The sequence below is a fragment of the Paramormyrops kingsleyae genome, chromosome 15 (assembly GCF_048594095.1).
Source record: "Paramormyrops kingsleyae isolate MSU_618 chromosome 15, PKINGS_0.4, whole genome shotgun sequence".
Taxonomy (NCBI): domain Eukaryota; kingdom Metazoa; phylum Chordata; class Actinopteri; order Osteoglossiformes; family Mormyridae; genus Paramormyrops; species Paramormyrops kingsleyae.
In genome coordinates, this window is record NC_132811.1 from 4,856,083 (window position 1) to 4,872,484 (window position 16,402).

General features: G+C 41.3%; 1 protein-coding gene across 1 annotated transcript; it reads left to right on the forward strand.

Moving 5' to 3' along the window:
* The first annotated feature begins 2,727 nt into the window (after positions 1-2,727).
* LOC111860176 (C2 calcium-dependent domain-containing protein 4C) lies at positions 2,728-11,256 on the forward strand. Its single transcript, XM_023843615.2, has 2 exons — positions 2,728-3,066; positions 7,301-11,256. Exon 2 carries the CDS (start codon positions 7,342-7,344, stop codon positions 8,593-8,595), a length of 1,254 nt encoding a protein of 417 aa, XP_023699383.2. The 5' UTR covers positions 2,728-3,066; positions 7,301-7,341; the 3' UTR covers positions 8,596-11,256.
* The last annotated feature ends 5,146 nt before the right edge of the window (positions 11,257-16,402 follow it).

Genomic DNA, 16,402 nt, shown 5'->3' on the forward strand with positions numbered 1-16,402 from the left:
TCCTCGTCCTTTTTAAAATGAGCTTTCCGACATGCTTCCTGGGTGTGGTGGAGTACACTGGAAAATTTTTCTTGGAACTGGGGGTCCAACTGCAGTTTCAAAGTGTAAATAATGTTTCGGGTGCAAGGCTTCTTGATATAAATCTGCTAGCCACCACCAGTTCTGATGACTAGTGTTCTTTAATACCCATAGTCAAACTGGTCTTGTGTTGCCGGATTGACAAAAAGCCTGGGTTTGACCCTGATGTGAGCTACCTTCTTTAGCCTGTAGAGGGCAGCGAAAGGCATGTCTCTGGTTCTTTTGGTTTAGGCAGATGCTTTATGGATTGAAATTTGAGGTCTGTTTAATCAGACTTAAGGTTGGATCACTGGAAATGGGGTACTCAGCCTTGAGGTGCAAGTGTGTGTGTGTGCAGTGAGATGGAAAAACATTTGCTTTATTAAAGGAATTATTATGAACTCAATCTCAGTTCACCTAAAAACTTCATGACTAAAAAAGCAACCTTTTTTATTTTATTTATTTATTAATGCGCCTTTTTTTCTTCCCCTAATAATATTGCCATTTTATAGATTCAGGTTTTAATGCATCTTCTGAGAATCTGGTGGCATTTTTGTGCTACACAATCCCTCTTATTTTGCTGGGGTGGGGGGGCATCGAAACGATGTGAAATGGTGATGGAATGGTGCAGAACTGAGGGAAACCGGCTCTCTGGACTTGTGGTTTTTGAACCTGAATTTGCAACCTCTGCCATGTTAATGGTAGGACCCATTTTCACACCAACACATGGTATTCAACAAAGTGGCAGTTGGGAATACAACTACGTGGTGATGGTAGTCCTTTAGGAATAGATTCATGTCCTGTCTCCCCTAGACTATAGTTAAGCCTCATCTGCTTGAGTTTTCCATTTCTGCAGCACAGTGTTTTACAGGCCAGGGATATGTTGAATGCCGAAGTGCTTGACTGTTCATTCAAAGCAGTGGTGTTAAATATCTGTGTTTGTTAATTCATCATTAGTGTGAAAGGCCAGGGATTCGATGCAGAGTCTCTGTTAGTAGGAGGCAGGACATTTGCAGCTGTTTTTTTTTTTTGTGACTTTTTGACTTGTTTGTCTGCTGATTATGGAAGAGCCTGTGGATCTGATCTCCTCTGCTGGCCACGTGGCCCAGAAATGCTGCATTCGGTGGGATGTTCGGTTTGTTCTGGCGTTTTCCGTGTGAAGGGGAGAGAGAGAGAGAATGATGCCCGGAATGCTGCCCTTTGTTGTAGCACGGGCTACAGGATGGACGTCACACTTCCAAACACCAGGCCTCACACAGAGTGATGAGGAAGAATGGCTACTTATCGCCAAATGCTTGGAAATGGGTGCTTCTGTTGCCAATGGCAACACACCGTAAATAGACAGCAGCCGGTGGAGAAAATGGTACATTGGATATCTTTTGAATTTTTTTTTTTAAGTTTCCATATTGTGTGGGTTTTCTGAATCAATCACCCACTATGCACATTATCTACTAAAACACAGGCTTAATGTGTGCTTTTGTATCTATTCAGACTGAGTGCAGCCACCCAAACTTATCACATTTGATTGAAAGGTTAATTAATGTTTTTTTTTTCCTGAAATACAGGATGCTTTGTGTTGTCGAAATGGACAATCAAATGGTTCTTCAGCTGTTGTATAAAACTGAATGCAACACTCGGGCCCTTTTTACGCTTGGTTTTGAAATGCGTCTTGGCAATCGCATCACAGGTGGGCAGTAGCCTCATCGTCGTTTACACCTGTTTATCATGCGTCTCCAAGGTGCCAAACTTACCACGTGTTTAGATCTCCTTATTGCGTGTGTCACTTCTGCTAGAAGGTCAAATGGCTCCATGCACAGTTACTTTGACATCTTTGTTGGGGATGCATTAACGTTTATACTACAAAACATATGTGATGAAATGCATCCCAGACCACCTCAGCAAGTGGTTTGTATAATCTGATTACAACACATCTTGGTGGTCGTTTACACTTGTATTTATCGTTGTCCACGTGTGATCCGATCGTCCAAGACTTGTTTTAAAACCATGTGTAAACAGGGCATTTGTGAACCAATGAGTTATGCCTGAACACCAGATTCATATTCTATTGTGGTTGAGCTCCTGTAGGACAAGTAGGTCATTGTGCTAACCATATGAAGGTCATAGGTTCAGATCCCAGGGACACACACAAATTCTAACCTTTCCCTCCGCTGTAAGTCACCATGGATAAAGGTGTCAGATAAATGAATTAGAGATGGGGAAAAAAAGCAAACGTAAGTTGTAAGTAGAAATGAGGAACGTCATAGAAAATGTTGAACAAGAAGCTCAGCGGTTGAACAGCGGGCGTACACGTACATACTTACAATGGTTACGAAGGAAGGAAAAAAACGGAGATCGTTAACGTCTTGCGATTCTTCATATTATAATGTACAGGATTGCAACACGAGTCTGGCGTGACACTCAAGCCTTCAGACTCTCACGTTCACAAATAAATCTTGCGGTAAATGTATTATTCCTTTTATAAATCTAAAATTGGCTACATCAAAAGCGTTGGAGTAGTTTGCAAACCCTACAGACTATTTACATGGTAATAAAACCGTTACATACATGCAAATGCGTGCGCATATGGGTGCAGACTTGTCTCGAATTGAAAATTTCACTCCAGCCAGCTGACCAAAGTTGATAAGCCTGAATGCATACTGGTTATGGGTTTGTTTTTCTTTGGGACTATGACCCAATCACATCGCCTGTTTACCGAACCAGCATCGAAAGACGCACACGGGATTTTATTTTTAATGTAAAGTGTTTCTTCTGGAAAGCATGTAGGAAACACCGCTGGATGCTGACGGCCACCTGAGGATAAACGCTGCGCTTATCTGATTGGCTGACGGAAAGCTGGCAGCCGCGGTTTGCGCATATAATGGGCAGCGGACGCGCTGAGAGCCGCCTTGGCGGTGCGAGTTTGCGACAAGTTGGAAGGAAGGATGCAGCGCAAGTGACGGAGCCGCGGAGACGCCTGTTAGCAGCGCTGCAGACCCCCACCACCCCGCAGTAAGTCCCTTACGGTGAATCCTACAAGTGGGGATAAAGTGAAGGGCAAATACAGATGCAGAAAGCTTTTATAGTACAATAAGCGATAAAACACATAATAAAGGTCGTAATGTTATAGTCTTACTGTGAAATGTATAATTTTAACATAAGATAAAAGAACAGGAAAGTTGAAGTTTTAATTGAGACCTTTGAGGGGTTTTTTCCCCACTTTTGATGCCGCTGATTACGTTATGTGTGCACTGGCTGTGCCCAGCATTTTTTACCAAGTTATAAGCGGCATAATCGGCGAAGTGAGTAAGTGTCGATGCGAAACAGCGCTTCAAACAACGAATAATTTTAATAGACGCCAGTTCTTTTCGTCCCCTTTGTATTTATCTTGTACGATTAACATAAAACGAAGTTATTGCATAAATATTGGTTGGGCTATATTTTGTTGAACAGACTATATTACCCCGTGTATCGTTCTGTTTAATGCACTTTAAAACCAAACACGTAGATTTCATTCAATGTAGAATTAAGTGCATGGGTAATAATACCTAATGAGTGCTGCAAGCACAATAACAACGACACATGAAATTTACAACTTATTTCTCTTGTGAGCAGTTTTCCTATATAGATGTTCGAACCCACGATGTACTACGACGTATAATCAAAAAATCAAACGTGGGTAATTAAAATTATAGTTACTGTCTCGAGCAAATATTTATTGTTCCACATAATCCGACCTGCAATTGCCTGCGTGCTGCCCTCTAAAACTAGACTGCACGGAAAATTCACACGTACTTCCCGAAATCTACGCCGCTTTTTAAAAGTCAAACTGATTGGGAGTAATTTTCTTACCATTTATGGAAACCGAATTACATATAATTATAGTGCACATAGAATTTTCTAAGCCATCATAACAGAAATGCTATTTAAGAGAAAATCGGTAATTGGTTAAAAAGATATGGCAAAATTCTAGACAATCGGAAGGATGGAGAGTTTGTGTGTGGATCATTCATAGATGACAGATTCGAGTGTTGCCAGCATTATCCACCTTGAGTATAGTGAATTTCTACATGTACCGGGGCTTGCAGTGATTATATTGTTCGTTCTGGTATTTCCTTATAATCCAAATGGTAATTAGGTGCGTCCTTTCTAAGTCACATAACCCGCTAACACTTTATACATATTTTGTATGTGTGATTGACACGTTAAACAAAACGGATAGTCACGAAGTATGTCACGAATATCACCATGAAGCCTACTGGTCTTAATGTGAATATAACTATACGAACCAACTGGGATTTACTGGGTAATCCATCATTTAATTTTCTGTGAGCAATAGTATAAACAACGGTGTTTGTTTAATGCAAGTGCCTCAACTTGTTTAATATAAACAGGCAGTCCTGAAGCCAGAAATTATTTTGGAAGAGGGTTCAAACTGGCTACGTGTCTGGTCAGGAGCAAACTAACTGGGGGAGGGGGGGTTCAATTCTGTAATTTTACTACGAAGGTTCCTAAGCCAGGTGGTACCATAACGCAGAAACCACCAAAAACTGCCACTATCTGACATAAACTTAAAGTTGTAACTGTAGCGGTAATTTCAGCCCTCGAGCAAGTGTAATTCACACAGGACCATTCTCTGTGGTTCAGCTTTGGCTTCTGACATTCTCTGGTACAGTCACAGGTCAGCAAAACCAGGTTTTTGAAGGACTTCTCATGACCTCCCTCATGTTAGCAATCAAATTTGTGCTTCCTGGGCTTAGTCATAAGGCATAAGTTTTCTGCCCTGAAAAGAATTTTATTACGATCAAAAATGCCAAAGTAATTGTTTGTCACAGCAGTGTGGCATGGTGCATAAGAAAGAAGGTGGATGATCCACTTGCATCTCCAAGACAAAAGAGGTGTATTTAACCTTCCTGTGGTGTTTAGGCTTAAAATGCATAAAAGCAGCATGTAAATTTGTGTACTGCATCAAGGCTTTTTGACTTTGTCAGGAACCTCTATTTAAACACACTTTTTTTTTTTTTTATCGCTAAATTATAAATGCTCTGGTCAAGATTCTATCCACTCTGGTGTTGGGGTCGGCAATGACCCATTTGTAAGTTTAAAATGCATAAATGCACCAGATAAATGTGTGTACTGCATCAAGGCTTTTTGACTTTGTCAGGAATCTCTATTTAAGCAAAATAAATTAAAACAAAATCAAGGCAAGGCATGTCCATACATGTAAGGGTAGATAAGACCAATTCAGTTTATTTATATAATTCTCTTGAGGTTTATTTTACCATTATTTTTTATTGAAAGCGAGAGGCATGGTGTCAAAAGAAAGGCCACACCAAAAATATTAAAACCAATCTTTTCATGGATAAGGAAGCCTAACAAGGTATCCAAGAGGTAAGAAACAAATTGGATGATAAATAATTATTACGGGGTATTTTATGGCTGATTTAAGACACGGGTCGGCACCGACCCGTCTAACATAAGAGATGTCATAAAAAAAGAGCACAAGGGTAAAACCACAAAGTAAAGGGACCATGAGGGGTAAAACCCGAGTAAGTAATTCAAGAGACTAGCTAAATTAACCACAAAGAAAACTGAACAACTAACAAGGGAACCAGAGCAAAATCTGGGAGCAGGACTAGGAAACAGACAGAACTACAAACACACAGTAACATAACACAAACAATGACTCACCGAAGAAATAAACACAGGTGGGAACGTACTGCAAGTACACAAACAGAACCGGGTTAACAAGGAAGCAGGAGTGAAGCATCAGCTAGTCCACCAATAGCAATGGTTCAGGGAGAACAGATGGAATAATTACTCTATCGAACACAGGACAAGGAAACTCTAAGAAACACTGAAACTAAGGAACTGAACACTAGACTGACAGAATGAAAATGTACCAAACAAAACCAGAACTGGACACAAGGAGGGTGAACCAAGCCGGCCTTGACGTTCTTTAGATAGGCCTCCGAATGTCGGCACACCCTCTCCACTAATTCTTAGCGAGTTGTATCTTATTACTAAATTTAAATGCTTGAAGAATAAATCAACTCTGTTGCTTGACATCCGAAGTGCTGGGAGTTGAAATCCCATCCCTGCACGTCTGTATGCGGAATTTGCACGTTCTGCTTTACATTTATTTATTTAGGAACAGGTTTTCATCAAAGCAACATACTAGAGAGGCACATAAAGCCTGGTTTGTCCTTCCCCAGTCAGGACGGGATGCATGGCTGGTGCACGTCCTGGATGGAATGCCCCTTCATCTCAGGGCACAGCACATTGAGACCCCCAACAGGGCGTTCTAATACACATTACAATGATTTAGAAAATTTAGACATAATTTATTTAAACATTCGTAATTACCACAGTCCTGTACTGGGTAACTGGTTAGAAGATGGATGAATCAATTAAAGTTATTTTTAAACTTCAGAAATTTTCAGTTCAATTCAATTAATTTTTATATAGCGCCTTTCACAACATGGATGTGTTGTGATACATTAAACATCATTAGAGAAAGTAATGCAAAACGGGAAAAAGGAAGGAAAGAGATTAAATAAAGATGTAAGATTTTTTTTTAATATGCAGGCTTTGTGATATTACAAATAACATTGTTAATTTGAATTGAGAACTGAGATTATATGGGTAAAATAAGCACAGAATGAGAAAAGGACGTGAAAGGACAGAGTGCTATTTTGAAATGATATGTTGACCTTTCTGTATGGCAGGAACAGATCGCAGATATAAAGGCACCTTAGAATCATCATGTTTGCACATTTCCTGTTTTTATCAGCTGAAGGACAGTTTTCTTTGTTCAGGAGCCAGTTATGACAAAGTCTTTGAGCTAATTTAACTTGATAGCAAACAAAACAGTTTGACATTTCTCTGTATTCTTGCCAAGCTGGCAGAGTATTCCTGTGGAAAGTTGTCATCTATATAATTATTAATAATTTCGCTTTGAGAGCCGATGTAAAACTTTTAACTTGGTAAATTTCCATTTTTTTTTGGTTGACGGTTATTGAATAAGAACTTTTGTATATTTTGAGGATCATTGAGGACTTGACGTGTAGTTTTGACTGGTAGGAATGTATAGTCAATTGTGGGTTCATCATGCATTGTAAACATCTTGACATTTTAAGTCCTATTCGTAGTTTACTTGCAGGCCGAAGAGACACAGTGAGACTTGAGGTGCAGTTAAGAGATGTTTGTATTTGTCTGTAATGGTTGTTTCTGCCCCTGTTTGCAGAGAAGGACAATCTTTTAACTCCAGTAAAGTCCTGTGAAAGCATGTGGGTGCTGGACAAGATCCGTGGATCGGTGGAGAATAACGTGCTGCGTCAGGGCGACGGTGGGGACAGGCAGGGCAAGACCGCTGCCTACAGCAACGTCCTGACGCCAGACAAGATCCCCGACTTCTTCATCCCTCCCAAGCTGGTGAGTTGCCCCCCGGAGGTGGAGACGCTGGACACCAAGCCTAAGGATGTTCCGCATCCCTCCACCTCAGAGCAGGCCATCAGCGGCAAGAAGCCCCAGGGCAGCCCCCGGTTGGTCAGCAAGCTGGCAGGAGATACCAAGAACCTCTTGAAGGCGGCCAATCGCCACATCATCCAGATCGAGACGGCGGATGAAGCGGTGGCTGGGGACACCAACGCCGATCCTCAGTCTCAGACGGCCATGTCCCTCCCCTACGTCCCGAAGACGCAGACGTCCTACGGCTTTGCCACTCTGATGGAGAGCCCCCACACTCGCAGGAAGGAGTCCCTCTTCCACAGTGACCACACGAGTCCCGCCACTTCACCCAACTCCCAACGCAAATCCGCAGGCAAGGGCGCCGCTGAAGGCAACCACCTGAACCCGGCGGACTTCAGCGCCGCTCACATGAACCCGTACCGCTACTTCAGCGGCGGCGAGAGCGACACTTGCTCCTCGGCGGAATCTTCGCCCTTCAGCTCCCCGCTGCTGTCCCGCTCCGCCTCGCTGCTCAAGATCCTCACCCACGAGACGCAGGCCAAGGTGGTGAAAGCCAAGCGGACCTTCGCCCGCCACAGCTCCCTGTCCACAGATGAGTGCAGCTCTGCCGAGCCCAGTCCCTGTGTCCAGCGCCGGATCCACTGTCCCATGGCTCCCGGTGGGGACCACCTTCCGGGCCCAGACCGGCAGCACCGGGAGCACACGGTGAACCTGCACAAGGGCGGCAACCTGCGCCTCTGCACCGACTATGATCCCGGTGCCGCCCGTCTGCGGATCCGTGTCCTGGCGGCCAAAGACTTGTACGACAAGCTGTTCGACACGAAGAGCATCAACTGCTGCGTGGCCATTTACCTGAACCCAGGCAAGCTGCAGAAGCAGAGGAGCACCATAATCAAGAATAGTCGCAACCCCATCTTCAACGAGGACTTCTTCTTTGACTCTGTGCCTTCCTCCCAGTTGAAGAACCTGGCCATCAAGATCAAGGTGGTCAACAAGGGCACCAGTCTGAAGAGGGATCTTCTGCTGGGGGAGAGGGAGATCCCACTGGTGAAGCTCCTCTCGGGACTCTAGGTGTGTCGATACCCCGGGACAGGACATATTGACCTGGTTCTCCTTAGATCTGCCCAGCTGGTCATAGGATCAAAGGAACTTTCTAGTTATGTAAGCTTACATTTTCAAGAGAGTTTATGTTTAACTGATCAAAACACAAGTCAACGTTTTAAGACACATGCATGCTGTACTCTGTATTTCATACAGTTTATTGAATCTATTTTTTGGACGCAATTTGCCACAGCCAACAGTGATGACCGAATGCGTGTGTGCAATTCGTTCTCGTTGAAACAAATTCTTTGAACATTGAGGCCCTTTGATGTCTCATTGTAATCTGATGTGCAAATGCAAGCTTCGATTGTGATCACAACCTCTGATTTTGGAGGAGGGTGGGTGGCGTATCAAAAACCAACCACTGGAAACCTGGAGAACAGTTTAACGATGTCACTGTCTTAATCTCCTTCAGCGTTTTGGGAACCTGCGAGTGGGACTCGTTATGCCTGCCTCTTAATCTAAATCTGATTCAGTTTCTATCAGTTTGACTAGTAGTTACCTGATTATCTGAGTGTTATTACAGAATATGAATAATGTCACCCATAAGCCTTACTAAACAGCACATTTGTACATTGTTTCATTATGTTGCATCAAAAATATTTTCATTTAATCTGTATATGTTTAAACTGTATATAATGTATGTCACCTCAGTTTTTCCACCAAAAATATAAAGTAGCTGTCCAACATTTCGGGGATTTTAATCTTATTTTTCTGCCTTTATAAACTGTATCTGTGGAGCGTTCCACAAAGCTTCTTGGATGTGATTTTTTTTGTGATATATTTTTTGTGCTTTTGACTTTATAGCTGATTGACTTCCTTAAATATACTATTTTTAGTATGAAGTTTGATTTAGACCGATGTCTGCTCTGCCCAAAGGAGATGAGTAAGCATGTAAAAATAGAAGCTAATGAGGGTATTATTGTTGGTTAGTTTCATTTTTCATTCTGCCCTGTAATCAAATTATTTCTAACAAATCTCTGGCCTTAGGTGGCCGGCGGGTCTCACTTTTATCTCCGTCGCTCACATATTCATCACCTCCTGGGGACGTGGCAGACAGCTTTAACTTATTGTGGCCATTTGCTGAGGAGAACTGGTCCCCCCGTGAGTTGGTGCTAACGTGTCCTTACAGGAGGGTGAGGCACTAATAAGTAGCTTGACAGAGGTTTGAATCGGAGGAAAGATCACCCGCTGCTTTTGTTTGTCCTGCCAAATCCTGGATTGTCACATTCAGGTTATTTTAGGTCATAAGAATCATCAGCTGGAACAGTATTTGTCGGTAGTGTGTGTCGGGATGGAAATTCTCGTTCGACAGAGCCACGAGCAGATGTGAAGCTTGTATCTTCATCATGAAGGCTGCTCTGCTCCACGCTTAGTGTTGTGTGCTGTGATTGGTTCCTGCTTAAGGGGCTCTTATTTCCGTGAAACATCCATCAAAATAAATCAAGTACAGTCAGGTGAACCTATGATGTGTTGAACTTCAGGTCATCTCCTCAGTGTGGTCGTGATCATTACACCTATGATAAACTGAGCTGTACTCTGTATATTAAGTTTAAAAAGAATGTTGTTTTTTAAAAAAGTGCCTGTATGTAGGGTCAACTTTCAATGGTAGCAGTGAAAAACTAATGGTCTTAGAAAGAGTGGCTTAGGTAGACTGTGTACCGTATAGTAAAGTCTTTGTACTGACTAACACACTCACATGATTCCTGCTTATATCTGACTTGCCTTCTGATTCTTACTCACACATGACTGTAGCATGCATGCACGCTAGGGTCCTCTTAAAAATAAGTAGTTCAGACATTAATCAGGCGAGATGTCACGCTGTTTGATGACTTTTGCTATTTGATGTGCCATGGCAGACATATTACAGGGAAAGGCTGCCGTTTTGATTGGCATTCTCTTAAAACAGCACCGTGTGCCATAAAAACAAGCCTGTAGTTTACGTGACAATCTAGCTTTGCTGAACCAAATTAGAGTAAATGCAATTACATGCTTGGAAATCTGTAATGAAATCTAATTAAACACTGGCCTGAAATCTCATCTTAACTGTATGCTGTCTTATATATTTGGACAAAGATCTGATTTGTAGTGTCCCTACACATAATCCATAATGTGTGTTCATGTGACTTTTTACCTCGTTAATTAGAAATTTAAACATCCTGCTGTATTTTGATTAGCCTCAGCAGTACAGGTTGTGACTCAAAGTGACTCATGGTGCACTGACTGTGCTAATATTTTTCTCTGCCTACAGATTAATAGATATTTATGCAAAGTATACTGGATATTTAATTACTCGAGGGCATAGGTAGAAATGTCACACCGAAAAAGAGAACTTTTGTACATTTATTGGAAGGAAATACCAAAGTTCTTGAATATAGGGCGTGTCCTTATACACTGAAATGACCACATTTTACCTGATGAGGTAGACATTTGTTCTTCTGAAGGTTATGTCTGAAGAAGTTAAACAAGATCTCAACGCTACAGTTCTATTGTAAAATGAATGTCCATTTGCTAGATTGTAACGTCTGTAGGTATGTGTGAGGTCCATGCCAACACACTCTAATGGGTTATTGTTGTACTTTTCAGACTGTGATTGTATGTGATACCTTGATTAAAAGCAAATGAGTTCAATTATTGTGTCGCTACTATTTTGTCAAATTTGAGGTCATCGGTGTTTTAAAACTGTTTTGACATTTTCAGCCTGCTTTTTTCCCCCTTAATCTCTTGCTACGTTTAACACTCTCTGAGATAACATCAAGTGTCCCTGACCATTGTGCTCACTGATCATGTAGCGTGTAAGCAGGGATTTGCTATTTTGGGGCTCCGACTCTGTGGAGAAAACAGGTCTTTGGCATCACAGTGCTTACAGACTGTACCTTGGACATAGGAATAAGAGGAGGTAGTATGGCTTATAGACGATTTTAACAGCTGTGGGGGAGTCTAAGTTGTTGGGAGGGGCCGTCTAAGTTAACCAGTAGGGCAGTAATCCTGTGTCTAACAACTGTGCATGTAAACCATGTGCTTGTTATTGGAGAGAGTAATAATAATAATAACAAGCCAGAGACTGTTTAGTGTTTTACGTTGCGCCAGTTTCAATACAGCCCTACAGGAATTGTTTTGTATTTGTAGAAGGAGGAGTGCGGCCTGTGCGTTTCCATGGGGACCACGGTTTATGGATTTCAAACGAATGGATTAAGACCCAGCAGTGCAGGTGCTATGTCATGGGCGCTGGCTCTCAGCACAAGATTAGTTAGCAGGGCTACTTTTATCATTTACGTGACGCATATTGGAAGCTCTATTTTTAAAAATTGGAGACATCAAGTGACATTTTTTTAGAATTCTAAAAATGCTGATTACATACTGATTTCTTTCAAAAGCATGATGGTTTTTGGACCACAGACTGGACCTGGTGCTCGCCTGGTGAAGAGAAATTCTATGTTGAAACGTCTTGCATTAAGTGACGGATGGCAGTCCTGACAATGGGATAAGGCAAGTTCACCGTATCCCTCATGCAAATTTATTAGGATCTTTACGGTAACAATCACCAGTATACATCCACATCCAGCATAAGTGCTGAGTTTGCTCAAAGTGTAAAATGAGTGTCATGGACAACAAGGGTTAAAAGTGAGAACAAATCCTTAATTCGTTAGACTCAAACCAGATTTGGCAACAAACCAAGCACACAAACAACGAGAACTTTAACAATGAAAAAGTATCCGTCCTAATCAGGGTTACATGGAGATCCGGAGCCCATCTCAGGCAACATCGGGCACAAGGCTGGGGAGCACCCTGGACAGATTGCCAGCCCATCACACTACAGGCAATTTAGCAATGCCAATTAGCCTGGCAGCATGTCTGTGGATTGTTGTAGGACTCAAGGGGAACCCAGGGAGAACCTGCAAGCTCCACACGCAGCCAGAAGGTGGGGGGCAGCAGTGCTGCCCACTGAGCCATCAGGCCATTACAATGCATTCAGTGCATTTTTTAATTAAATAACTTTATGGATCCTTGTGGGGAAACACTCTTTTTTTGTCTAACCCCCCCCCATCTGGCAGCTGCCTGGAGCAGAGCTGGGGGGCTCAAACCAGCAACCTTCCGCTCACAAACACAGAGGCTTTCCCCAGTGAGCCACACACCACCCATTGTTGCATGCTGCCCCATAGTCAATAGATTCATAGATGTATCTATGAAGGTATCTATAGTGCATTATAGATGAGAGCTTCATTGGAGCTTATGAAGCATTATAATCAACACTATAATGCCTTATGACTGTCAATAGAAGATACTATTATGCTTTATTAATTCTTATACCAACCATTATAATGCATTATGAAGGTATCTATAGTGCATTATAAATGAGAGCTTTAAGTAAAGCGTTACCAAAATATTTCATATTCAATATCAATATTAAGTTAATCACAAAGTTAACTTGAATATTTTATATCAGTAATGGACTATTCCTGGTAACATTTGCCTTTAACAACAACCCATAATAGGAAATTAGGCTTTAATGAAAAAGGCTTTATACACTAAGCATTACCATGGAAACGGCAGGACACTCATCCATCTGAGATTCTGCATGAAGTATTGCTTGAAAGACCTGAGGTTGGATCCAACTTTCTTGTAACCCTAAATACTACATTGTCTTAAAAACTTGACAGCTTCATCTTTGCTTCCAATCTCATAAGAAATGCAATATACATATATAAACCATATATAATTATGACAATATGGTGGAAAGAGGTTTCACTAATCATTGCTGACTCATTCTCAGATTTTTCACAGAAAGACTTCTGTTGCTGTTTAGTCTGAAATTTTACTACCTAAAATAAAAATTGAAGAACTTATGGGACACATATGGCAGGTAGACTCACCCTGTGTGACCCACCGCTGCCCAAAAAGAGCTTCAGAACGACCAGATCCCAAAAAAATAGAGTGAGAAACAACTTCTTCAAAATTAAATTCAAAATTAGGAATTAAATCTAGCAATATCTGACATCTCAACTCCTACTGTTGTTACCAAACACTGACATCACAGCAGAGCTGAAGAGGTACCTCATGAATCCAACATTTTGCAATGAGTAAGAACCCTAAGGTATATAAACACAATGGCAAACAACAGTTTAAATGGCTGCATTGCATACAACAGTACATTGCCCTGTCTATGCATGTACTACAAAGGCTCACCAGAAAATGGCTATGTTTGTGTTACTGGGGATAAGAGGACATTGTTTACATTCAAGGAGATACAAGTGTTTTAGTAGTAGTACTCATTAATTGTCATTTTTGTACATCACACATTTTGCATCAGTTTTAAACAATATGAATTTGGAATTAATCATAAACATACTGCAGCATTTAATTATCAGTCAAGAATAAATACCTGTAAAAATATTTGAAACGAGTATCATTGGTAGTATCTGTCAGGTGACATAACAGCAGGTGGAGTGTGATTTGCTTAAACTTGTAGCATAACTGTATGATATTTTGACAAATATTCAGAAAACTGTAAAATAGTATGAGATCTGGGCACAAATGCGCAAAAAAAGAAAAAGACGGCAAATGCAACTTAAAAATTAATCTCCGTTCTTCAAAGAATGGTAACAAACTGCACAGCAAAACATAAGGAAATTTTTAAAACCTGATGTGAACAGACTACATTTCATTGTATTAACCAGTCATTTCAAGAAAGGCATTGTCTGTTTAATAGTGCCAGCAGCTCTCTATTGTTATATTGAAAGCAACATAAAAACTCTCAAAATAAAGAAACGTGGAATTCTATGGCAAAATTATGGTGCACAAAAATGACATTATAAAACCACAGTCTAGGGCAGCTGATATGAATTAGCAAATAAACACCAGCACATTAGGATCAGTTTGTTAGTCAGAGGTACTAAACGGAGAACAAAAGCAGCATATGACTCATTCCGCTACTCAAAGTTTTATGACCATGACAAACAAAAAACTTCTGATAACCACATCAGATTTATCTTTCTCAGATGTCTTTAGTTTATTACTGCAAATATGAATTTTCATGGCACATGGACTGTGTTATTATATCACTCTGTACACTTTTAAACTTTAAATGTTTAAAACTTTAAATGTTTTTATACACTCTGGCTCCGTGTGTGTGGAGTTTGCATCTTCTCCTCATGTCATCGTGGGCTTTCCTCTGGGTACTCCAGTTTCCCCCCACAGTCCAAAAACATGCAAAGGTGAATTAGTGTTACCAAATTGCCCGTAGGTGTGAATGGTGTGTGAGTGATGTGTGAGTGTGCACTGTGATCGGTTGGTGACACATCCTGGGTTGTTCTATATGCCTTGCGGCCAAAGCATCTGAGATACCCTCCAAGACCCTGCAAAGGAAAAGTAGTTACAGAATATGGATAGATAGATGGATGGATGGATGTTATTGGCTTTTACACGTGAGCTTGTTTATGTAATATTTCAATTACCAGTTTTCATTGAACTGTTTATGACCCATTCGGGTCCTGCACTGTACCCCCAACCCCCGCCGTGTGACCCTGACCACAATAAGCAGTGGAAGAGGGAAAAGTATTGACATCACATCAATATAAGATTTTAGGAAATTGTCAATCAAGAAACATTTGGTTCAGGTTCTGGAATCCTTAATATTTAATTAGCAATTCTTGCTCATTGGACTTTAACTTCCTCGGCCGTCTCCTGGAGGATGGGCTCCCCCTTTGGGTCTGGTTCCTCCCAAGGTTTCTTGCTAAGGGGTAGTTTTTCCTTCCCACTGTCGCCTCTGGTTTGCTCACTGGGGGCTTTGGGTAGGGATAATGTAAAGCACATTGGCACAATGTAATGTTATTAAAATGCACTATACTAATAGAATAGAATAGAATTTTTCATGCGCTATTGTAATAAGGTGGTTGTTACATCAATTTGCCTTATATTTTATACAGATAGGATATTGCATACATGCCACATTTTACAAAAGATTTAATTAACAAATCTAATCATAGAAAGAATCACACCTGTAGAGTGAAACAACAGTACACTTATTGCACTTGTAACAAGCTGGAAAATAAGAATTCCCTTTCTGATGAAATTCAGGTAGGAAATAGGGGACTGATGCTGAAATTGTTGTTTTAACCACACAGTCCTCATTCTGAAAGCGCCCAGGCCGACAGCGCCTTCCAGTGCGCCGTCACCTTCATCATCGCCCTCCTGCACCTGTAATCATCAATTTCCTTTGTTCGCTCCTGGACCGGGGCATCCTGATGGACTGCCATGTGAGTCGGCCAACCCCCACCATTCCTCAGCACCTCGGGATAGCACAGTAATCTGTTGAAGCCAGGGACATCAAGTGTGTAATCACCACTGGACTGAAAGACGTTACCACAGCACCCATGAGTACTGCATAATAGGCACAGCATCGATCTTCTGATTCAGGTATTCCCCGTAACTGTCCATAGGAGCCATTGGAGTTATTTGTTATTATTTAAAAAAAAAAAAAAACAATATATATATATAGACACACACACATACTTTTTTGGCTTTGTTTATACTCTTATGACTCTAAATATCTTCTTTAAATTAGCCACAACAATATCATGTGCCAAGAAGCATCAGTGCTGTAGTGTGTGGATCTCCAAGGGCTAAGACTCCCTCTCATGTACCATGTCAGTGTCTGGATGAAAGTTCAGCCCTGCCAGCCGTGCAGCGCTTTGAATAGTAATTAGCCTAATTGCTTTGAACCCTGACCTTTCACCTGCATGTTTAGTGCATCCATCCATCCATTCTCTAACTGCTT